Here is a 25,656-nt window from a genome sequence, read left to right on the forward strand (position 1 = left end):
GCCACTATGGAGAACAGTATGGAGGTTCCTTAAAGAACTAAAAATAAAATTACCATATGACCCAGCAATCCCACTGCTGGGCATATACCCTGAGAAAACCATAATTCAAAAAGACACATGCACCCCAATATTCATTGCAGCACTATTTACAATAGCCAGGTCATGGAAGCAATCTAAATGCCCATCGACAGATGAATGGATAAAGAAGATGTGGTACATATATACAAAGGAATATTACTCAGCCATAAAAAGGAACAAAATTGAGTCATTTGTAGAGACATGGGTGGATCTAGAGACTCTCATACAGAGTGAAGTAAGTCAGAGAAAAACAAATATCGTATATTAACGCATATATGTGGAACCTAGAAAAATGGTACAGATGAACCAGTTTGCAGGGCAGAAATAGAGACACAGATGTAGAAAACAAATGTATGGACACCAAGGGGGAAAAGTGGCAGGGGTGGTGGTGGTGGTGGGATGAATTGGGAGATTGGGTTTGACATATATAAACTAATATGTATAAAACAGATAACTAATAAAAACCTGTTGTATAAAAAATAAAAAAAAAGAAAGAAAGGAAAAGAAAAACATTGACATCATGGCAGATTATAAGGGAGAGAATTTAGAATGCAATTGCATTTGCATGGCCAGCGGTGATAGAAATTAGTTTTTACTGGCCACTCATTCTACTGTTACATTATTTTTACTTTGACCCTCTCTAGGCTCACCTATCTATGTGGTCACTGTCCTCCAGCAGACAGATCATAAAAACAGGAGGTGGATGGACCACCTTTTCTTCGTGTGATGCAAATTCAAAGTGAACAGGCCTCAGATACAAATGGAACGCTTCAAAACCCATCTCACATGCCAAGTCCTTATAAGACTAAAAGGGAAAAAAAAAAAAGCCAAGAACATTTGCTATTATTTTCCCCTAAAAGGAAAGTAAGTGGTAAGAAAACCAAACCATCTGAATAAGCACAAAAGCAAAAGTCAAAACAAAAGTAAGCCAAGTCCGGTGTGAAGTGAATGAGTCACAAGGGTTTTGAGTCTGCCCTAAGCTCTGACAGTTAAAGACAGTAGTTAAGGTGGGAGGAGATATGCTTGGGCACTTCCTCAACTCTCATTTCCTACAAGTTGGCTTCTATCTTCAGAGCCCTCCTGAGGTCACCAATATTGCCCTCAATAGGAGGTTCACCATTTTTTCTCAGAGCTCCTCATGGTTGGCCTGTCTCCTCCTTGATGAACATTTTTGTTCTCCTGGATCCAGGATCTCCATGCTTCTGTCTCTTGACTACTCTCTCTCAGTCTTCACTGGCTTCTCCTCTTTTTGGTTGTTGAAGTAGCCCTCCTCTACCACCCATGCCATGTCACTGACCTTGTTGGAGACACTGCAGGACCCCATGCGGGTCACCCGGATGGCTTGGAAGGGCAGTGGCACCAGTCGCATGTGCACAGCCCCTGCTAGACGTTCCCCCGGGCTGTTGATGACACGGTTGTGGCTCTGGCGGACCACAAAGAGCTGCACCCACCCCATGCCAGGGCACTGGCTGAGCAGCCAAGCACTGCTGCCCCCGTCCCGCCACCATTGCTGCCGCTACATTCCGGCTTCTCCTCTTTATTTTCAACACCTGTTTCCTGGTGTTCTAAACCTAATCCTCTTCTCACCTTCTCCATGCCCTCCTTAGGGAGTCTGTCATCCAACTCCAGGCCCTAACCATCACCCCCTTGTGTAAGAACCTGTGACCCCCATCTCTGTCCTGCTTCAACTCTGAGCTCTACTCTCACGTGTCCATGGCTTGCAGCCAGGATCCATTCAGATGTTGCTCTGGCATTTCAGGCTTCTGTGTCTAGAATGCCTTCCCTTCCTCTCTTACCCCCATTCTAACACACGTCTTCATCTTGAGAATTTGGTACATTAAGGCTGCGTTCAAATGGCACCTGTATTAGTTTGCTAGGCTGCTGTGAAACAGTACCATAAACTGGGGGGCTTTAACAACAGAAATTTGTCTCAGTTCTGGAGGACAGAAGTCCAAGATCAGTGTTGCAGGGTTGGTTCCTTCTGAGGGTTTTGAGTGAAGGAGCTGTTCTAGGCCTTTCTCGGCTAATAGATGACTATCTTGTCCTTGTGGTTTCACACAGTATTCCTTCTGGGTATGTCTGTGTCCAAACTACCTCTTCTTATAAGGACACCAGTTATATTAGATAAGAGCTTACTCTGATAACTTCATTTTAACTTGACTACCTCTGTAAAGATCCTATCTCCAAATAACGGTACATTCTGGGGTACTAGGGGTTAGAGCTTGAACATATGAATTTTGGAGTTACACAATCATCCCTAGGCCCTTTTCTATGGAACTTTCTCTGATTCACTTAGAAAGAATGAAATACACTATTTCCTGTGCTCCCATAGTATTTTGTTCATATGACTAAAATATCATACTAAACTTTATTAGGGGGAACTTTTACATTGTGAACTCCCTGAGAACAAGGATCAGAAATTATGAGGAGGTAGTATCATAGCAGTTAATAATATCTGGGCTCATGGTTTGAATTCTGCTTCTACTACTTTCTAGTTATTTGATCTTAGGCAAATTACTTAATTTTTCTGAGCCTCTACCTTCCTGCTGGTAACATGTTTGTAAGCTATCATATCATAATATATCATAAGGACATCATAAAGCTATCATATCAAAAGAATATTCTGAGGAGTACATGAACTAATACATGTAAAGTCCCCAGTACAGACCCTGGCCACACTAGGCCCTAGACAGTGGTTGATGGTTGATGATTGGACTCTTTGCGCCTTCAGGGCCTCTCATGGGGACAGAACACAACAGAACTCATACACGTTTGCAACAAATCTTCAAGTTCCATATTTTTCCAGTTTGGGGAACATGTTCACTTAAATGCCTTACCATCATCTCACGCTCATACCTAAAACCTAACTCACTAAGTGTTCTCTCCCCCTGCCTGCTGAACCTTCCATACCTCTGCCAGACCTGGATGCTGTCACTGACTCATTCTTTCCTTTCTTTAGGCCCTCCATTGCTTCTGCTCTGCTATTCAACTTCATTATATTTGAGAGCAAATACAATCAGTATTCACTGAGTGCCCAGTGAGGGTCAGCCTTCATACCCCTGATAGGATACTAGGGAGCTTACACTAGCAGGAAAACCAACAAACCAATATTAAGCATCTAATTAAAAGGCAATGGCTGAATGAAGAGGAAGCCCGGGTGCTCAGAGGAGAACCCAGCCTAGCTGAGTGGTCAGAGAGGCATGTGGGGAGGCCTGAGTGAGAGGATAAACAATGGAGGGAGGGAGAAAGGGAGGTCATCATTTCAGCCATTTAGAAAGCTCACTCTGGGTACTCTTGGGGCACAGATGGGGCAAGGCTTGCATGTAGGGGGACCCGTAGTCTGTTATCCTCCATCTGGATCCTCAGTCCCCCTACTGACCGTGCTAAGTGTACACTCCCCAGACTCACCTCTATCAGCCTATGCCAGAGGGTCAAGAGTTCCAAAAGTTTGGAAAATGTCTGTAGGAGCAGCATATGAGAATCTTGGCCTTGGTTCTGTCCTACGTCTGCTGCAGACTTGAATGCAAGCAGGCCTATCTCCCCCACGAGGAAGGGATCGCCCATCACTTTAGCTGAAAACAGCTGAAAGAAAACAGAATACTTTTTAAAACACACACACACACACACAGAAATTTGACATATTAAGAAAAATACATCGGCAGCATAGACTTTGGATCCAGAGTTCCTGGGCTCAAGTCCTAGCTCTGACACTTATAAGCTGTGAGATTTGCGGCAACTTATTCAATTTAGCTGTCTCTCAGTTTCCTCATCTGCAAAGTGGGGATAAGGATAATAACAGCACCTAATAGGAACTGATAGATCAAAACTGTATCATAGGGTTGTTGAGAGGGTTAAGTGAGTTAATATATGCAAAAGTGCTTGGTACAGAGTATTTGCTATTACCATTATCATAAATGTTTTAAGCCAAAATAAAGAGAGAAATGATAAAGATGACCTAAATAGAAGTATCTGATATATTTCAAGTATTTTAGTGGCCAATAATAATAATATTAATAATTTCTTATAAACTCTAATTGAAGTTTTAAAAATTTCAAGTATTTTCACATATATTAACTCATTTTTATTTTCACAAGATACCTATGATTTAGGCATCACAGATACTATTATTTCCATTTTACCAGTGAGGGGTCTGAAGCAACACTGAAATTTTCTAAGGTCATACAACAGTACCAAGAATAAACTTAGGTTTCCTAGTTTCAAGCTGTACTTTTTTTTTTTTTTTTTTTTTGTGGTACGCGGGCCTCTCACTGTTGTGGCCTCTCCCGTTGCAGAGCACAGGCTCCAGACGCGAAGGCTCAGCGGCCATGCATGGTTCACGGGCCCAGCCGCTCTGCGGCATGTGGGATCTTCCCGGACCGGGGCACGAACCCGAGTCCCCTGCATCGGCAGGCGGACTCTCAACCACTGCGCCACCAGGGAAGCCCCCAAGCTGTAGTTTTACAGTATACCAAACTGCCTCTGCAGTGCTCCTCCACTCAGTCAGCCCTGGGTGATTGGTGAAGTAACCACATTGCTCTTTTAATGTCCTTCTGCCTTGCTCACCTCCTCTGCTCTGGCATTTTTGCTACCCTCTAATATACCACTCCCAGCAAGGACCCAGTTTGGAGACCCACTAGTTTGCCTTTCCTGGTTTGGCTTCCCAAGGGTAGATCCACTTATTTACCAAAGTCCTTGCCTACTCAGAGATGCAATTTCTAGACAATTGAAGTCTTCCAAAGTGATAAAGAGATTTATTAAACTAATTTCCTGCTTGTCTTCTGAGGGCAATACCTGCCCCATTTTCTGTCCCAATACAAAAGATTAATCTGAATATTTATCATTTCTAGGTCCCAATTTGAACACATTTCAAAAATAATAACAATTAAAGTTGTGTGGGGAATTCCCTGGTGGTCCAGTGGTTAGGACTTGGCACTTTCACTGCCAAGGGCCTGGGTTCAATCCCTGGTCGGGGAACTAAGATCCTGCAAGCCACACAGTGCGGTCAAAAATATGAAATAAAATAAAATAAAGTGTGGGATCAATGAGAGACTGGATAGGTACACGATATATTCACTACGATTTATAAGAGAACTAAAAATACATTTGAAAAAAATCTGTTACCATAATACAATGTGAAAATAATCCTCAATAAATGGTAGTAGGATACATGGCTGGTGATTTGGGGAAAAATTCTGTTTTGAGCCATACCTTACACCACACACACACTCATATACACACACATACATGCACACACACTCCAGGTGGAACACTCAAAGGAGTTAAATATTTTTGAAATAAGATAAAACCTTAAGAAGTTAGAATAAAATAAGATAAAATATGAAACATCCGGAGGAATTTTTGCTTTCTGGATTTAGGAGGATACAAGAAATTGCAAAAGAAAAGACAAATAGATTTGACTACATGAAAATAAGTTTCTGTTAAAAAATAAAAAGACAAATTGGGGAAAATATTTGCAGAAAATATGATGGACAAAAGGGTTAAAGTTTTTTTTTTTTTTAAAGAAGAGCCCATGTAAGTGGATAGGAATGACATTAGGATTCCAAGAGATAAATAAACTAAGGGAAAGAACAGAAAATTCATAAAAAATACAATTAGTAACAAGACATTTGGAAGAATATTTAATCTCAACAAATAGCAAGGAAAGAAAATCAGCAGTGTAATGCCACCTTTATATATAATATGTATATATTAGCACGGACATTACATGCTTATAACTAACATTGTAGGGTATAGCAGAACTGGTACTCTTATACACTATCAGTGGCATACACTATCAGTGGCATGACTCTTCTGGAAAGTGATCTGCCAGCATAAATCAAAAGACTTAAACTTTGCTTCAGCAAATCCACTTCTGGAATCTATCCAAAGGAATTGATTCAAAATACGGAAAAATCTGTGAGTGTGGAGATGTACCTTATAGCACTTTTAATAATAATGAAAAATTGGAAACTACTTGAATGCCCATTGATGGTTGGATAAGTTATGATTCACCACTTAAGGGAATTATGTGGTCGTAAAGGTGAGTGAGTATAAAGACTATTAGCAATACAGAAGAATATATAATATGATGTTAACTGAGAAAAACAGGAGATAGTGTATGAAGGATATGATTAGAAAGAACTACGTAAAACATGTATATGAAGAATACTTGAATTCAGAAAAATAATGATTACAAATGCATTTGAATTGTTATATTTAGAGTAATTTTCTGTTTTCCTCTTTTGCTACAATTCTAAATTTTACTTTTGATCAACTCAACATTAATTTAAAAGAAAATAAAACTTTAGTTTGGGCAGGAGGAGATAGGAGGCTGAGGCAGACCTGTGGAACAAATATTTTTGGCAGCTGGGGTCCTTGAAAGTTCCTTCATCTTTTTTTTTTTTAGCAGTACGCGGGCCTCTCACTGTTGTGGCCTCTCCCGTTGCGGAGCACAGGCTCCGGACGCGCAGGCTCAGCAGCCATGGTTCACGGGCCCAGCCGCTCTGCGGCATGTGGGATTTTCCCGGACCGGGGCACGAACCCGTGTCCCCTGCATTGGCAGGCGGACTCCCAACCACGGCGCCACCAGGGAAGCCTGAAAGTTCCTTCATCTTAATAGCAAGTACCCACCCAGAGTAAGGTCAAATTAGAAACCCAGGCTCAACTGTGATAGCCTTAATAGAAAAAGAAAAAAATTAAAATCCAATTACAAACACCATGTAAGGCACTGGGCCACAGTTTGAACCACAGAGCGTTAGAGCTGGAAGGGGCTTTAGTGATCATTGAGCTCACTTCTACCCTCCTCCCCTCAAATACACAAACATAATGTTAAAAAATAGGAAAGTAAGGCTCAGAGTCACACAGCAAGTTAATGCAGGACTGAACTTGAGTCCAAGTCACTGACTCCTCACTCAGTGCTGTCTCTCCTCTACCAGATCTCAGTTCAGGACAAAAGAGCACATTTTAGGAAGAATCTTAGAAAGAAAAAAATTTAATTAAAAAGATATTTTAAAAATATAAATAATAAACCAGAAAATATTTTCCCCATATCTAGTACATCTCCCTTTAAATTATAACTGTAGCAGCATCCTGATAAACTAGAAACTTTGAAAATGAAAACTAGAAACTTTTTCAAAAATGAAAAAAAAAAAGAAATAAAAATGTTGTCAAGCCCTAGGACTATGATCTGTCCCTGGCCAGATAGAGGGGAATAGAGCCAAACATAAAAACAAGGCTAAGTAGTAACATCTGGGAGGAAACATTCTCTTTGCCAAGGACCCACCTACCCCTTTCAGAGAACCTACGTCTTTCTGGAGCTGTGCGCCGTACCAGGACTTGGGCTTGGCTGGAGTGAGCCACACATCCAGGGCCAGCTGCAGCATGTGTCTCCCTAGCAAGGTGAGGGCACTGGCTGATGTGGGCCTGCAGGTGTGGCAGGCCTCCCTGAGGAGGTGCTCAAGGGCTCTGGGGATGCTCAAAGCCAGGCCCAGGGAAGGGTGAAACTCCAGCAGGTAAATGTTTGTCAAAGCTGGGCTTAATGAAGAGAAACAATTAATGACGATTTTACACAGTGAAGAACTTAATGTTTCTACAGGTATTTGGATTTTATATTTTTTGAGACCAATAAAACACTCTTATAATCCAGGGCATTATAAAAAATTGGAAGCTCAATGGGGTCTCAGAGGCTGTCCAGGGAGCCCATCAAGTTACACAACATGCTTTTTGCTTTAATGTGAACCTTTTTAAAACTAGAAGACATAGTTTACTCTAAAAGCCAAAAAGAATAAGATTCATTATAAGTCAAATCTTTATGCTGTACACCTTAAATGTATACAGTGCTGTACATCAATTATATCTCAATAAAATTGAAAAAAGGGATTCTAAAATTGTATATGGCAAACCTGTCAACATTTCAGTAATCAATATTTAGCCAAATATTTGAAAACAAAATAACTTAATATAAAAGTATCTAAATATTAAACAAGTACTTTCCATGACTATTTCTATTTTTCACCCTATTCTTTATTCATTTTTCCCCCCAAAATGATAATGGATGAAGACGATTTTTAAGTTCTGTACACAACTGCTGGAATCATTCAGGTTTGCCATAAAAATGTTATATTTTATGAATGAATGAGGCCAAAGATAATAAAACACTTTTCTGTGGGTTATTGCTTTGGAAATAAAGGATATAGCACCAGTCAAGTCAAGGGCCTTTCTATATCTAAATACTTCTTAAACCCATGCAAATGGGATTCTTCTTACTCCTAGATCTTAGAAAATACAAACCTAAGTCTGGAAAGGAATCTCATCAAGTAAATATCATTTGCTTTTGAGACACTCTGACAGGTTTTAGTATCCATATAGTCCTAGCATGTTCTGTCAAAAACCACTTCCTGAATAGTAGAAGTGGTCTCAAACTTACTATAGTTAAAAAATCAGTCCTGTGAAAGGTCTTTGGAGAAAATGCAGTCTTGTGCCTGGAGCTCCCAGGGTTGTTTCTCAAGAGAAAGAAAGAAAAGGTTAGAACCTCAGCTATGAAATCCCATGGCACCCTACCCATGGGATGCCTGTCCATGAAATGATGGACCAAGATGACATCACAGCCCATTGTGGCAATCTCTTACTGCAAGTCTGCCTGTACTGCTAGACTATACACTTCACAGGAGCATAGGGCCATGCCTGCATTGTTCATTCTGTGTCCTCAGCTCCTAGCACACTGCCTGGAACATGTAGATGCTCAAAAATATTTGATGAATGTTGAAAGGAGCTGGGCAATTTCTCCACCCATTTGGAGCAACAGAGAGGTTGTGATCTTGGGTTACACAGACCAACTTGGAGCCTGTCACCAGCTTCTTGGTTCCTCTGTACCCCTGAAGCCTGGAAAGGAATGGTGAGGGGGAATCATACCACATATCAAGGGGGTGACTTCATGTACTCTCTCTGAGTGATCTCAGGTAATTTAATCTGCTCCTTAAAGGGGTGGAGGTGGTATCACAAGATAAGCCTGCAGAAACCTTTTTGTTGACACTTGCTAGAATAAGGAAATTCCTTTTTGAGAAATTTAAAGCACATCTGTGTTTCACATATGTTGGCTTGTGTGGCACCTCTGATAAATCCTATGACAGCATTTCAAGAGCAACCGGGGTTTTTTAGGACTCCTCAAGGGAATGAAGATTCTGCACCCAGTGGCATAAGTCTAAATTCTAGCCTCCTATTCTTTATTTACAAAGTAAATAGATATTGAGTATGCAAAGGGATTCCTCTTCTGTGACTTTTATATCTACTTCTCTCAGCTCCAAATACTTGAGAGGTGCTTTGTAGAATAGTACTAGGCTTAACATCATACCCTTAAATTATCCAGAAATTAAATGTAAAATGTCTAAAGACAACACCAACTTACCAGCTATTGTTGATGGAAATGAGTTATTTGCAAATTATGTTAAGGGGAAGTCCAAATGTATTGCTAGCATCTGGATGGCCTTCACGCCAAAGCCTCTGGACATACTCCCACTGACACTCTATCTAGAAATATCACATAAAAGTTAAAATTAGAAAAGTCAAACTTTCCCATGGATGTGAGTTATGAGCCTTGGCATGATAAGAACAGAACATCAGCCCTTTGTATCTCTTCATTATTTGGCTAATTTTCACCCAGACATGGGTTTTAAGGATTCACTCACACAGAGACATGCTTGTCTTTAGTCTGAGCCGAGGGTCAGCCAGGGAAAGCAAAGGCAACCAGCTTCAGGCGATCTTAAGAGGCACAAGAAAACTTCTTTCTGTCAAATAATTGACTACAATGAAAAAATTCTAAGCAGGCCTAAGGTAACTGTACTGCAACAATCGTTATCTCCTAGCCTTTCCCCAGAGGACACAGACTGTGATCATTTCCTGTAGTGTCCTAGAAATAATTGCAACCTTTTAAAAAATAAATATAGTTTTACACTTTAATGTCTTACAAGGGGGTAGGTTTCATCCTTCTTTCACTATAAACTCTGTGACTGAATGAAAACAGGTGGTCAATTCTTTGGTATCGTTAAATGCAATTAGGATTGGAAACCTCCCTTTAAGATTGTAGTCATGCTTGGAATTCAACAATGCAAATAAGCTTACAAATAAACATCGTGTACGTGCTGCCCTAGAAAACCCAGATTCTGGACTGGGACTGAAAGGAAAACACGATTTTCAGTTCTGGCCTGTGTTTTTCATCCTCTTCTCACATGGAATCTTCTAAAACCCAAATATACTCACGTAAGGATGCCCCTCACCAGCTGCAGGTGAAGCCTCCGGCAGGTGCATTCCTCTCGGTAGGTCTTAATGAAGTAAGGGTAGCTGAGATCAAACCTTGGGCACCTGTGTATGCCGTCAGTGATCACTTGTGCTAAGGCAAACCTCTCCTCTGGGTCCAACACACGCTGCTAGGCTTCAGAGTAATTGCCAAGAAGTTTCAAATAAGGTTGACAGTCAGGGAACAGGGCCCAGCAGAGAGAGGTGAGCCTCCACCCATTCCATGCTTTGGAAAGACCCCCACCATCAACAGGAAAGGGACAGCTCTGAACCTCTGGGTACCAGGCCAGGGTGGGCAGCTGCCGCACCAGTGCAACACAGACCAAGCTAGGGAGGGTGAGGGACAAAGCACTCGTTTCACCCCTCTTCCTCTGCTCTCCACAAATAAAGGGGGGTAATATAATGAATAATATAACATCTAATAATTATAAGCTCCAATGAGACAGTGCATTCAATGTCACTTCATCAAATCCATTTATCTCCAACACCTTTTTCCACAGACCCACTCTCCCTCCCCCATTTTACTCTATCACCAAAGGTGAGCAGGTGGCCTCCACCCCTCTTCTACATCCTCAGTCCCATTTATGACCCTTTCGCTTTAACAGTTTGCCGAAGTTTCACCTATGTAGAAATGGTGGGGGAGGGGGTTAGAGTGGCAAGCCGAGGATGAAAGTGCCCTCTAGCTATAAAGGCATTTATCCCAGATTAGACTTCACTAGGAAAGGCCTATGTACAGAACTCTCAAGAGCATCGGGGGAGCTTCTGTTTTAGTGGAGTTCACAAGTCTTTTCTAAAAGCCGAAGGAAGCTTCCATGCACTAACCATTGAAGAGGGTTCTTAGTGTGGGAATTCAGAAAGAGATGCTTTTTATTTTGTTTTTACATTTGTTTATGCACTTAAGGAATTTCTGTTCTCTGTGTAAATTCTATTTGTGTGTAATCAGTCATGGTGCTAATCAGAAAAAGCTCTTCAGAGATCACTGGGCTGGAATCCCAAACAGGGACCTAAGGGCCAATATGTTAGTAGTTCTGAACAATGTAATTACTTTCTTAGGGTTGTTTTAAAACTTTCATAGGAGGGAGGGTGGGAGGGAGGGAGACGCAAGAGGGAAGAGATATGGGAACATATGTATATGTATAACTGATTCACTTTGTTATAAAGCAGAAACTAACACACCATTGTAAAGCAATTATACTCCAAAAAAGATGTTAAAAAAAAAAAAAACTTTCACAGGCCTTAGACTCACTTACTTTTGGAGACCCTGACCCACATTATATCAAATACATTAAAACACATCCCAATCAATTGTTTTCTGTAAAAATGTTAAATGATATTTATAATTTTCAAATTATTTGGCTATGAGCAATACATTTCATTAATGATTGGCTATGATTTCTGGGTAGTATGTACTTGAGAATTCTTATGAAGTGAGAAAATCTGACCTATAAATTGTTTTCAAATGTAATGAGATGTTTACAAGTGCTCAGTTAAAGTTTTAACATTTTATGGACATGTCAGTTGAGCATTTATTGATAACTGTTTTGTATTTTCTTTTTGGATTTCCGAGTAATGCATGTTTTTTTTTCCTCTCAGATCTCACATATTTTCAATGGTCCCTGAAAAGCTCTTAGATCCTAAACACCACGTCTATATTACCTGATGGATAAATCAACTCTAACTGAAAGCTTCTGAACTTTTACTCCCAATGGTCTCACAACAGAACAGATCCCTTTCCTCTGCCGATCTAATCCAACTTCCCCCCAAGAGTTTCAGCTCAACATGTCCCTCCCCAGTCTTCTCTGACCCACTCCTCTAATGCAGGTTTCACGCTTCTGAAAGGCCTCAGCTCTTAAGGTAGCTGTATCACCAAAGACACAGGTGTGCCCAGTGTGTGCATTTAATTGACAGCAAGGAGTGGATTGTTGAGCCTGCAATTTCTACCCACCCGACAGCCTAGCACACGCTGAGATGCATTAGAGAAAGAGCATTTTTTGTTTCCTTGGGTGTTGGTCTTCCTGGTAGTTTGAGGCCAGGAAGCCAGCCCACTTCTTAACAAACTACGGAATTTCCTAAAAGGAGATAAAGAGCCCCTTTCATTGTGTGGAGCCCATAGCTAAGAATGCAAGACCAGAAAGAATTGAGAGGGTGTAAGCACTACTTGAATATAGGTGGCAACAGTGCAGCGGGGAGTAAAGGAACCAAGTGGCAGAAAAAGCCAGGAGTGTCTCCATCTTGCAATAACAACTCCTGAAGCTCCCAAGGAGGTAAACACTTGAGAATCAATAGCAGACTAGGAATCAAATACTGCCTTAGTAATAGAAGTCCAGTGTCTGAGGGCTTCAATGCTAAGGCTCAAGCAGGGAGAGCCTGGGGCACTTTATTTAGCATCCAGTTTTGCAGGATGCCCTTTGGGAAACACTGGTTCAAGGGGCCTTGGGTCAACCTCAGTATAAAAAGGATAACACCAGAAGAGGCTAAAAGCTTAGGACACAGAATGTGCTCCACAGGTTAAAAACTCACACAGCTCAGAGTGTGAAATGAAGGTGCAGCTCCCTTGCCTTTAAGTGAACCCCAGGGAAAATGAAGCAAGCAGGGTGATCTAAATGACCTTATCCCATCCACAGGGCTCTACTCTAGAATAGCATTCAGTTATTAAATAGCAGAAGACAAAGCAGAAACGAAGGAGTGATGGGGTAAGAAGGGTGCCACTCAATAGCCTAGGGGAAGATTAGAAAAGAAACAATAACTTCCCTAAATCATTCTGGAGGAATTTAAACCTTTTTGGCTGGGCCAGGGCAATCCCAGGAGCTGGTTTATAGTATTTGTATTGCCTTGACCTGTTTTTGTACAATAAGCCCTATTGTTTGGTTATTTGGCAGGGGAAGTTTGTGGTAAGGGTTCTTGCTGGTGATTCCAATCTGGTGATACCAGGTTGCAGAGGCTGGTGCTAAATTGCCACTATCACTTTGTTGTTGGTAGGATTACCAGATTTAACAAATAAAAATACAGGTCATCTAGTTAAATTTGAATTGCTGATAACCAACCAATACTTTTTCAGTATGTCCCCAATATTGTCATATTTTACCTGGCAACCCTAGCCGTTGAGAAGGAAAATGTGGCTCTTTTTAAATTGACAAGCCTTTTTCAAGCTTTGCCCTCCACCTTGAAAAGCTCTCAGATGGTCCTTTGCATAATTTTATTATGAATTCTTTCTCAGTAGGGGTAGGACTGTGATCTTTCTGCCTCACAGTTGCTATTTATTATGTTTGCTAACTGGCCCATTTCCATTTAAACTCTGGGCTGGTATTTGTCTAAGAAGTCTTCCTAGCCTGTCAAATGTCACCTGTGTATGTCAAGGGCCAACTCTCAGGCAAAGTAATACGTGGTGCACACTGACGGTAGGCATCAAATATTGGAGAAAATAGAAAAGTGAATAATCTCAAACCGTACTGTGTTTATATTTTTTACCTCAGCCTTCTTTTATTTCTTGGACTTAAAATACTTTTAAAAACAATATTTTAGGTCAAATGAAAGTGCAAAACAGAAAATCAGTGTCAGACACATCTTGTCACAGAATTTTTGGCCTTTTTTTAGTGCTCTAAACACTAATTCAAATTACCCTGAAAATGTGTCCTCTGGTGGCTGTGGAGAGAATTAGCAGTTGGTATAAATGTCAGGAACTGGCACAGCTGATGCCCAGCTTCTGAGTCTCTTAATCCACCTAAATTCACACCAGCTCTATTTTTATGAGCTTTTTACATAATATGGCTACTTTAAGGATTTAAGACAAGCCAATGTGTTTGAACAGTTCTTGACTTTAGTGATTCCAATATAGTTAACAATAAAAAACAGCTGAGGACACTTGGCAGTAGAATCAGTAATGGGGGAAAACAGTTGTACTTTAGATAAAAATCTGGTTTATCCATTAAAATTAGGCCCTTTCAACAATTTCTGATTTAGAAAGCCACATTTTCCAGTTTGGGGGCACTGATAGCTCAGTTTCTATAGGGAACACATTCTTGGGGTAGAAAGGAGGGAGATATTTTCAATGATTGTTTTAAGTTAAAATAATTTCACATACCACAGAAGAAACCAGTGGACAGCCCTGGTAGCTTAGCACAGAATGAACCCTAGGCCAAAGTAAGAAGAAATTTGTTTTTTATTACTCTCTGCCTTTCTATTCTTCTCTGCCATTGAGTCCTGCCTGGGGCCTCCATAAAAGGCCTAGAGGAACTGAAAGTGGAGGTGGGGAGAGTACAGAAAAGGGGGGCTGCTTAAAACTCATGTCTGGCCCAATAAACTTGTCGAGTTTGAGGATTCTGTATTACTTTACGTTTAATGCAGCCTCTCCAGTTTCTACACTGAGTCTAAATCTCCCATTTACTCAGCTGATCACAGTAAGGTTCTGTTTGGCAGATCAAGTTTGCAGATGCAAACTCTAGAAGCCAGTTGTCTTTGAAAAGAGGAACAATTTTCAAGGGCAAGGCTTGCACCCTTTAAGTCCAGCCAGTTGTTTTCAAAAGTGGGTGACCTACATCTCCATGAGTAACAGACCAGAGCGTAGATGAAATGGTAAACCCTCTACTCTACTAGAAAAACAATTCAAAGAAAACATTTCTACTTCCTCATCCTCCGACCACATCACAATGCACTGTAACTGGCTTCCATCTCTGCTACGCTTTTGAGAGAGTCCTACAAAGCTGGCAATGACTGCCTGATGGCTGACCCCACTGTCTGGTTTTTAGGACTCACCTTTCTTGATGTTTCACGTCCACACAGGAAACCATCCTCTCCTAATTAAAATGTTTTTTTCCTGTGGGCTTTCCTAACACTATCCCTTTCTTTTTTTCTTCAGTCTCTTTGGCTCCTCCTTCTTGTTCCTCTCATGGATTCTTGTTCCATGACCTTCCCGTTAAATGTAAGTGTTCCCAGGAACCCATTTCAGGCATCTCTGGCTTTTCCTAGTCATTTCGATTCATTACTATGGTTCAACTTCCACATTCATACTTCAGCTCATACCTGCTCCTGTGCTTCAAACCTACAGCTCCCGCAAAACATTCACACCTGGATTTTAGCAAACTCTCCTCACACACCTGTGTCCTAGACTCAATGCTACCTTCCCCTCTAAAGAGGCTCCTCCTCTTTCATTCTGTTTCAGTTAACAGCCTCCTCCCTGAGCCCGAGGAAGTCATTTTAATTCCACCCTCATTCTCTCACTCCAACATCCAGTCTTCAAATCCTATTATTTCCATTCTGGAAATCCTTGCCCAACTGCTCTCACCCACCCACATGTGGCATACCCTTCTAAAGGCCATAATAAGGTCAGTCAGTATGTCTGTGTTTCGCAAAGTGAGGCTTGTTCCTGACAGGACAATGAACATGAATGGAATCATCATTCATTCTCGATAAAAGCATACATATTATAAAAGGGCCTGAATTATACAGCCCTCTAACAAATTTCCCTTATGATAAAGTCATATCCTTCACATTTTATTTTTTGTAACAAAGAACCACAGTAAAGAACGTAAAATTTATTACTTACATCCTTACAACTAGCTAAGGTTATTTAAATAATTATTCATTTTATTGGGAACTGCTCTAAAAGACCCACTGGGTTTAAAAAAGTATATTGGGGTTTATAAGAATGTTCAATAGATGTTTTGTTTTCTAGGTAAAAATACCTGGCGCTTGTTTTCTAGAAGAGTTGCTTCCCAAGTCCACATGTCATACAGCACAGCAAATCTGTCCATACCTGCATGGGCCCATCCCCAGTCCTGGTCAACATTTGACTCGCTGCCCTCTTTGTGACCTGGTAGAGAAATGGATGAAAATGACCAGAGACAGGTCTCTCTATGAAGATATTCCTAGTAGAAATGGACCCCTCAGATTGTCAGCTCCCTCTCAGGAAGGAAAACACTGAATGGGTAACTGGGATTCCTGAGAATCGGTTAAAGAGCCATGGGCAAGACCAGGTGCTAAGTTCATACTTGCTGACTTTTAAATCAACAGAGGTTTTTGTTTTTACTTCTAGTTTTAAAAGACTAATTTTAGAAATATAACCAAAATTCAGTTAGCATGAAATATTTACTAAAATGTCTGCAAACCTGTAATTTAAAGGCAAAATACACATTTCTCCTTTGGTAAAAACAGGTCCCTGGTGGTTTAACAACAAACCCAGTTTAACCTGCTGTATCAATTGATGCCAGCCAAGTCAAAATTTTTCAGGGAAATTTCTAAGATATTCCTTAATTATGTTAATTACTAACTTAAATCAATAAGTGTAATCATTGCCATTATTCAGCTAAAATATTTTCCCACTATAGTACTCTAAGTTTTCACTGTCGACATCATTATTGCTTAAAATTTTAAGTGGTCTATTTCAGAATAAAATATTCAAAAGTAAGAGATTTTCAGGTTTAATAATTATCAAGTATATGGTGCGCACTTGAACAAGAGAAAGGCTTTGGTCAGGAATTTCTATAGCAGCAGTTGGAAAATCATTTTACAATGGATGACCGTATACTCACTAGCTCAGCGAGAGATGCTCATGTGACTAAGTATTTCAATCAAAGTAAGTTCTTAAGAGATGGAAATAGTCGAATCGTAGCGTAAACTAACATCAGCAAAAAATGATGCATTAGAATGTAGGATGACCAGTAGAGATAAAAGCTAAGAGCTGAAATTAAATGCCCTGGAATGTTGGATGCCAGCACTGCATCCCATGATTCAGATCCCAAATGGTCTGCGGCAAAGACAGAACAAAGAATTCAATCTAAATTAATTCTGTCCGGGATCTGAAAGATTAATTGTCAAACATTCTTAGAGCAGCCTTTTATAACAATATGAACATGAATTATCCTTAATTAAAGTCTACATATATTACAAAATAGCACAAACTCTTGCTAAATTTCCCTCCAAGTGTTGCAATGTGTCTAGAAACTCTAAGTTCTTTCCAAATGCAATGCTAATGCAGTCATATTATTCCAATAGGAATATTCTTACCTCATCTACTTCTAAAACTGGATAAATTTGAGTGATGCCAAAAGGAAGAGAGAATACAGATTACGGGTTATTTGATTACCCTGACTAATGACTTCTCCCTCTGGGGCTTGTCTGGCATTTTCCTACCCAGGGCTTTTTGCATCCTGGTGGTTTTCTGTTAGGAACTCAGGAATATCTCTGCTTCTAACCGCAGTTTCCCCAAGGTCAATCAGTTTTTTGTCACTTAGAAAAAAAATCATTAATTTCCCTCAGGGCCCTGCACCCAGTGGTGGGTAAGGCAGAAATGCCACTGGGCAACAAGTAGAGTCTAAACAACAGTAAGAACTATAACCAAGTTACAGTCTCCAACAAATGGAGGACCTGAGCTGGAAACAAAACTGTATCTTTTCTAAAATGGTGTGTGTTGGGGAGGTGTATGTGCTTATTGAATTTTCAGATACTATTGTATATGCCTGTATATTTTGAGGTGGGAGGTGTTAAATAGAGCCCTTCGTGGTTTTTGTCTGTTTGGCTGGTTGACTTTAAAAAATCTGACTTCTGACCTTTAATAATTAGGAGCTTCCTTTGACTAGGAGTTCCAAAAGTGAACATATTGTTTTTTATGAAATGATAGGCACCGGTGGAAAGCAGAAATGATGCTGAGAAAATTACATGTAACATACAAAAATTAAACAGTTTGCTTAGATTTATAAGCTAGCATGTCAGCTTCTGCTGGCATTTAGCTCCTATAGCCTGTTATGCAAAATGAGCTCTCCTCTGAGGAAAAGAGGGACAACTTAATGTGGTATGTTTTATCCACTTTACTGGAAAAGACCTTTCTTTCCCAGTGTTCTTGTACAGGGGAATTTTCTGAGACTTTAAAGAAATGGCTACCGGATTGAGTTCTGAAGCTGATGGAAAGCAGTAACAGTGTCAGGATGCCGACTGTAATGCCATCATCTACTTAAATGGTCTTTTTTTCCACTTTTCCCACCCCCAAGTCATGGTTCAAGCCCTTTATATAGACATACATATTTCTTTCCTTTCCCTCCCTGACTTCCTGTGTCTGAAATGTACACTTATGTCCACAGGAGATGAACTGTGAAGATGAGATGGCCAAACTACCTCACACAGGGTTATGGCTCAGTCACTATAATATTTCCTTTTTATTTTCATTTCTTCCACAGCCATGTGGAAGACCTTCCTTCTAATGTTTTTGTGGTGTAGAGAGTTGATCCTTCAATATTATTCTTGGAGGAGTGGCAAGAAAAGGGTGGCAATAATTACCTGTTTGACTAAGGTATAATCTGATCTTTGGGATGATTCATATGTTTTTAAGCCTGCAAATTAACTGATGCCAAAATAACTATTTGAGTATAGTAACTATAGGAAAATTGGTGCCCATCATTAATGCTTTTCACTCTATTGATTTCTGCCATCATTTGTTAGGAAAAAGGTTAGGCCTTTTGGCAATGTAGACAATACTTCTCTGGCTAGCCTGCCTTTTTCTAAATCATCTTTTCATTAATTTCAAATAATAAATAGTACTACTACTACTACTACTACTATAACCCAGTCTAAGAACTCATCAAACTTTGTTAGGTGACTGACCCAATCCTTTGGCTACAATCTTTTAAAACGAAAATAAAAAATATCTTCTAGTCTCCACCTCACCTGCAGAGTGATACTTTCTCATAGCTATTTTATCATAGCTATTTTTTCTGCATTTGAACAGCGTGATATACTTTGCAAAGCACTTTCATTTATATTGTCTGGCTGTGACCTCACAACCATTCTGTTACGAACAGAACATTTCTTTTGTTCAACAAACATTTACTAGATACCTACTATGTGGAAGATATATATACAACTCCCTACCTCCTTTTGCCACCTGAACATCTATTAAGAATGGCAAAGTTTCAATGCCCTTAACCAAGATCCTGATCTTCCCAATAAACCTGCTCCAACCACATCTTAGATGATGGCAACACCAAACTTTCAGATACTCAGGCCAAAACTTTGGAATCAACCTTGACTTCTCTCTTTCTCTCATATTCTACATCCTAACTGCCTGGAAATCATAGCGGCTGTACCTTCAAAATATATCCAGAACTTGACCATTTCTCATCTTGCTGTCTTCCCAGATGCATTGTCTCTAGTTTGATCAGTGTAATAGCCTCCTAACAAATCTCTGCTTAGCCCTTCAGTCTGTTCCCAATACAGCAGCACAAGTGTTAAAATGTAAGTTAAATCACATCACTCTCTGGCTCAAAACTCTCCAAGGGCTTCCCTTCTCACTCGAAGTCCTCAAAGTGATCCATAAGGCTCTGCATAACCTGTTCCACTCTTCCAATCTCTCTAACCTCATTTCCTAACAATTTCCCCCTCATTCACTCTAGCTGCACTAAGCTCTTTGCTGTTCCTGCAACACTGCTGGACACGGTTCTGCCTCAGAGCCTTCGCATTGGCTCTCTCCTCTGCCTGGCACTCTTCTCTCAGTCAGTCACATGGTTTGCTTCCTGATTTCCTTCAGGTCTTTACTCAGATAGTACCTTCTCAGTAAGGCCTTCCCTGATCACCCTACTTACACCTGGCAATATCCCATCACCAACTCTCTATCCCCTTTTCCTTCTTAATTTTTCTCCACAGCTTCTACCACCATCTTCACCAGTCCACAAAGCCTAGGTTATTCTGTGATAAACAACCCCAAAGCTCAGTAGCCAATACTTAAAATTAATGTATCACTCAGGCAGAGCCCACTGCAGGACTAGCTGCTTTCTAGGCCTCTCTCTTCTAGCAGTGACCCAGGGATCCAGGATGTTTCTATTTTGTGGCTTGACATGCTGGAGCGTCATGGATTGGCTCTTACATGCTTTGGACTGGAAGTGACACATCTCATTTCTGCTCACAGCCCTCTGGCGCCTCCCAACTGCAAGGGCCTAGGATGTCTGGAGAAGCTTTGGTGCCAAACCATTAGGCATTCTATATATGTTTCTTACTTATTTATTTAATGTCTTTTTCCATTAAATAGTTCCATGATGGCAAGGATTTGTGACAGTTTGGTTTACTGCTGTATCCCTAGTGCCTAGTATATTTATTGGTCAGAACATTTGTGGGGTGAATGAATGGGAGGATGAATGAATGACAGGCTCATAGCCTGTGGGAGTAGATAAGCCAACAGTTTTAGAATGAGCCAAGTGCTGTAATGTAGGTAGACATGTCATAGGGAGAAGCACTCAGCTCTGCAGAGAGATGTAAGAAAGACTTCTCAGAGAGGTAATGTTTGGATGGACTTGAATAGAGCAGGCCTTTATCAAGGAAAGAGGAGGTGAGGGACAGAAGGGCCATTATGCACAAGACCCAGAGGCATGAACAGCTCTGCCCATTCAGAGGAAGGCCAGGCCCAGCTCTGTAAGAATGAAGGTATAGGGACAGTGGGGGGAAATGAGGTCTGAAAGGTTGGCAGGGGCCAGCTTGCACCCAGCCTTGTAAACTTCACCAAGGAGCCTGAACTTTATCTTGTGAGAAACAGAAAATTCATAAAGACTTCAAGCAAGGGAATAAATGTGATTATGTTTGGGCAAAGATCTGGAGAAATTTATAAAACAATGAGGAGTGCCATTTTCTTATTTAAAATTCTGTTCCTCACCAACCTTGGAATTAGTCCCACATCCTGAGGAGAGCCTAGCCTTTCATGGTCCGCTTTTTTCTGCAGCCTCATCTCCCACTACTTGCTCACAACAGTCTCTGCTACCAGCATGTCAAGTCCAGGCAGATCCTGAACACACTATGAGGTGTCAGGCCTATGTGTCTGAAGAGACATGCTCAAGGTCAAACAGCCAGGAGAAGCCTGCTGCCCCTCATTCTGGGGCCCTTTCTACCCTGCCACATGCTTAAAGTAGGCACATGGCAAAGTATCCATGACAGGTTGTAGGGGCTTTCCTTTTCTGGTATTATCACTGAGCAAACACATGGCCCCAGACTTTCTTCATGGGATCAAACACACTGGGCCCAGGGAAGAGGGTCTCCATCTCAGGGGCTTCTTCGATGTTAGCTCCCCTGGCTGGTAAGCCCAGTGATCTTGCTCCCAGTAGCCTCAGCCCTGGCCTGGTGAGATCAACCCAACATATTAGCATCTGTTCCTTCCATCTTCTACATGGGAGAGAATCACATAGTTATTCTGGACATTCTAGATTAAATGCTGACATGGCCACATACATGGAGTGCAGTAAACCACATGGTCCTATTAAAGACCCTGAAAGAGGCCACTTCCTTGAGTTTCTCACACTGAAGTAGTAGCTGCTGGCAGCTTCTTAAGGGTGATGTTATTCCTATCATTTATGAGAGCATAGGAAAGAAAAACTGTATTACCCTTGAGAAGCTCCTCCTACAATTAATGGGACAGGATAGGATTTGTCTCCCCTCTCCTCCTTCATTTTCACCCCACCCCATCACAGAACAAACAAACTGGGAGATGGGCTCAGTGGTAAGAAAGATCTTTTTTTAATCTACAGCTGTGATATAAGACAGGCTGGATATTAGCAACAGAAAGATGTGTTTGTTTTATGGGTGTGTTTGTTTCCAAAGTGTCTTAACCCTCCTCTCCAGCTCCACTGTGGAACATACTAACTGGACTTGACAAACCATGAACTAGGATCAAGGGAAGAGGGCAGAGGGATAAAAAGGGAAGTCTGTGTATGGTGAGGAGATGGGAGGGGGGGAATCGTTAGGGAAGGAGACCAAAAAGAGGAGTCTCCCAGATACTGAGTGAAAGTTGGACTTGAGGTGACTAGGTAGGAAAAATAAGGAAATGTTTTCCAATATCTAGAGCTGAACTGTTCAATACAGTAGGCTCTAATCACATGTGGCTATGGAGCACTTGAAACGTGGCTTGTCTGAATTGAGATGTGCTGTACATATAAGGTACACACTAGATTTTGAAGATTTAGTATGAAAAAATATATATCTCATCAATGATTTCTTTATATTGATTACATGTTAGAATGATGATATTTTGGATCCATTGGGTTAAATAGATGACATTATTAAAATTAATTTCATGTTTCTTTATACTTTTTATAATGTGGCTACTAGAAATTTTTAAATTATACCTGTGGTTTGTGTTATATTTCTACTGGACAGCACTGCTGCAGACTGCATATTAACAATATTTGATAATAAGATTTCATACCCTTATAAGACATGACAATCATAAGTCAGGGGTCATACAAGCTTAAAATATGACTTATTTAGCAGCTAAATAGATTTTATTTTTCACATTTGTCAAGTTAGTATCTTTTAAGAAGATAAAATCCATATCAAACCCCACCTTCAGGAATAAACCTTCTAGAGATTGAGATGAAAATATTGCAAGAGTGTCTACGACATTTCAAGAAAATGTATGCATTTTCAACTTTAGTCCCAAAGAAAGGGATTTAATATGAATCTTTTAGACTATAGAAAAACATATTCAAGAGATAGTAAAAGCACCAAGGGACAAGCAGGTTTTGGGAGGGATAGATTTTTCCCTGTTTCAAATTTTTTTCTACATTTGTTTTTTAACCTATTTTTTAAATTGGGGTTTAGAGAACAGGAAAGAGGCAAAAAAAAAAAGTACCTCTAGCAATGTCAAGGAGGGTCTTACAAGAGTTTCTCTGTAAGGACATGTGGTTCTCAGGATAACATAAAGGGCCCCTCTTGCTCTGTTCACTATCAAGTGGACAAACCAGCAGCTGAAATGCCTTCCTTCCTTCCTATTGTGGTTTCCAGGGCTGAGTGTTCCCTGCCCATGTCCTGCTCTCAAGTGGACACTGCCTTTTATTGTGGGTTAAAAAGTCATTTCCCTTTTCAACACCATTTTTCAGAAAAGCTATTTCCCTAGAAACTCCCACCTGTTACTTCATCATGTTAACTGATTCCAGGTGTTAAGAAGAAGGTGGCTTGGGAGATGAGATAATCATGGAAGAAAAAATTGTAGCAGAATCCTCACCTTGTGCTCGGCAGATGTCCCATGGGCATAGTGGTGAGCGCTTAGGCCTTGCGAGGTGCCCACGCCTCCTTTTGCCACATTTACCCAGAAACTATCTTCTGAGGTGGGGACCGGACTCCCTGCAACCAAGGTAAGGCCTGAAGTGTTGATCGTCAGTGTTCGCTCAACAGATCTAAAACAGTTCAGAATTCCTAAGCAGATGCGCTGAAACAAAGAAAGAACAGGGTCATGACCCTGCCTTTGCTGGCCCACCCTACAGAGTGAAACTCACTGGGGCCCCAGAAGTTGGCAGGTCAACCCTACTGCTGGAAAAGGAACACACCACCCCACAAAAGGCCTGGTTTCATGGAAGAATCAGAACAAAGAACAAACTGTAAAAATGCATTACTACCAGAGTAGCAGGAAAGCCCCCTTTCCAGACAACCAAGCAATTCAGATACATGCAGGGCCATCCGCATACCTGCAGCTCCCTGATCCTCAGGTGGCGCAGATACAGAAAGGACAAGTAGGTCCCCCTCATCAGGACAGGATCTCTATCAATGGGCCCAGTCCCGTCATCCAAGCCCAGCAGTTGTAGGGCCACTGCATAACTGTACCTTTAGCAGGAAGGAAAAACAGAACAAATGCCTTTCTCCTCAAAGTGGTTCAAAAAATTCACATATACCATACTGAAGTCATTTTATTTCACTTCACAATAGCCACTTTTTAAAAATGCCCTGGAAGGAAAATAATGGCTCTATATGTATAAATTCAAAAAGAAATTTCTCTTAGCAATCACTCTCATTAAAAATTCCGTCCTAGGGTGAAACATTAGTTATCTGGTCTGCTGTAACACTCTTGCTTTTATTTCAGCTTCAAATATTTTTGAGTTAATATGTAACCTACACATTAATCAGTCACTCAATTTTCTCCACAGTGTTTATTCCATTTCCTTGAGTCACCAATAAATGATTTCATTTTACCCTGTCTCTTTCTTCTGCTTGACAGGCTCATTAGCACACTGGCTAAGACTTATTTGTGCTGGGTCATTTTCATCTCGTTCCACTGAAAGATCATCTTCCTTCATGTTTTCATTCTAGCAAAAAAGTAGCATTAGTTGAATTACATGAACATTCACAATATTATTAACAAAATCAAAGTTGGGTCATCACAAAATTAAATCTCATGATCCAAGGCACATTTAGATGAACAAGGAGAACAGCCTTATGATCCATTTCAACCTGACCTATGAAAATCTGGATTTCTACAATAAATTAGAGGTCGCTGTTTTTACTATGATTCATCTTATGAAAAGTGGACACACATATTTGTAGATGTTTGGAACCTCGAACCTCTCTAATCTAGTCTTGTCCCAGGCTGAGAGAGATCAGTGGATTAAACTCCTCTACTTTTTAGCTATATGATTTAATCATCTAAAGTCTTGATCCTGTTTTCACGTTTGTAAAATAGCATGAAATTGAAAAATAAGTTGCTGTGAGAATTAAATGTTAGAATGTGTGTAAAGCTCAGTGACTGGTACCTCATAGGTGTTCAGTACATGCCAGTTCTCTCCTGGCCAGGGATGGCAGTAGTCAGTCAGCCCTGTAGGATCTACAAGAATCTGTGGTTTACACTTATTTCCATAGACATCTTTCCTAATGTCGAGAACGATGAGGTCATGCACCCAGGGCCCTAAGGAAAACTGTGAGGAAGGTGATATTGACCTATGGTCCTACCCCTGCCCTCTCGGCAGCCCCTTTCTTAGTTGCCCTCTCTGCCTGAACCTGGGCATATACCCCATTCTCATAAGATGTGCTCTTTCATAGTGGCACTGATCCTCATGAAAACACTGATTGTCAATGGCTTAGCTGGGTTACTTGTATTCTAACAGTGGTTCTCAGAATTCCAGCAAGTCCTTATGGTAGAAACTGTTGGCTGTTCCCCAATATCCATTCTCCTCTTCTCCCACAGTACTTGAATATGTAGCTTGGCACATGGCCACCCAGATAAAGATGACTTTTCCCAGCTTCTCTTGCAGCTAGGCGTAGCTATGTGACTAAGTTCTGGCCAATGGAATGAAAGTAAAAATGCCATGTGGCAGCTTCTGGGAATCACCCTCAAGTGGCAGCTTCCCCATTCCCATTTTCCGTTCCGCTGCTTAGCACATGAATGTGACAGCTGGAGCTCCATCTCAGACCAAGTGTTGATCTCAGGTATGGAGGCCACATTTGTTGGAACTTCAGGATGGAAGTAGCATGGGCCCCTGAGGACTCCATGAAGCAGTCATCACATCAGCTCTGTACTTCCTACCCCTGGATATTAATATGAGGGAAAAATAG

General features: G+C 40.8%; 1 protein-coding gene and 1 non-coding gene across 2 annotated transcripts in view; one reads left to right on the forward strand and one right to left on the reverse strand.

The window, feature by feature from the left end:
• Nucleotides 1-160: 160 nt before the first annotated feature.
• The window catches only part of CCDC162P (coiled-coil domain containing 162), an 85,012-nt gene continuing 59,516 nt past the window's right edge, over nucleotides 161-25,656 (reverse strand). The window contains exons 11-17 of the mRNA XM_049695314.1: nucleotides 24,301-24,413; nucleotides 23,799-23,934; nucleotides 23,339-23,542; nucleotides 9,762-16,177; nucleotides 9,482-9,603; nucleotides 7,383-7,611; nucleotides 161-3,660 (exon numbers count right to left, since the gene is read on the reverse strand). Of these exons, the coding sequence (XP_049551271.1) occupies nucleotides 16,064-16,177; nucleotides 23,339-23,542; nucleotides 23,799-23,934; nucleotides 24,301-24,413 (567 nt within the window). The 3' untranslated portion in view covers nucleotides 161-3,660; nucleotides 7,383-7,611; nucleotides 9,482-9,603; nucleotides 9,762-16,063. The remainder of the gene's footprint in view (nucleotides 3,661-7,382; nucleotides 7,612-9,481; nucleotides 9,604-9,761; nucleotides 16,178-23,338; nucleotides 23,543-23,798; nucleotides 23,935-24,300; nucleotides 24,414-25,656) is intronic.
• On the forward strand, nucleotides 4,980-5,052 carry TRNAE-UUC (transfer RNA glutamic acid (anticodon UUC)). The gene has a single exon. It is a non-coding gene; the product is annotated as a tRNA-Glu (tRNA).

This window comes from Orcinus orca, chromosome 12 (assembly GCF_937001465.1).
Source record: "Orcinus orca chromosome 12, mOrcOrc1.1, whole genome shotgun sequence".
In the NCBI taxonomy this organism is placed as follows: Eukaryota; Metazoa; Chordata; class Mammalia; order Artiodactyla; family Delphinidae; genus Orcinus; species Orcinus orca.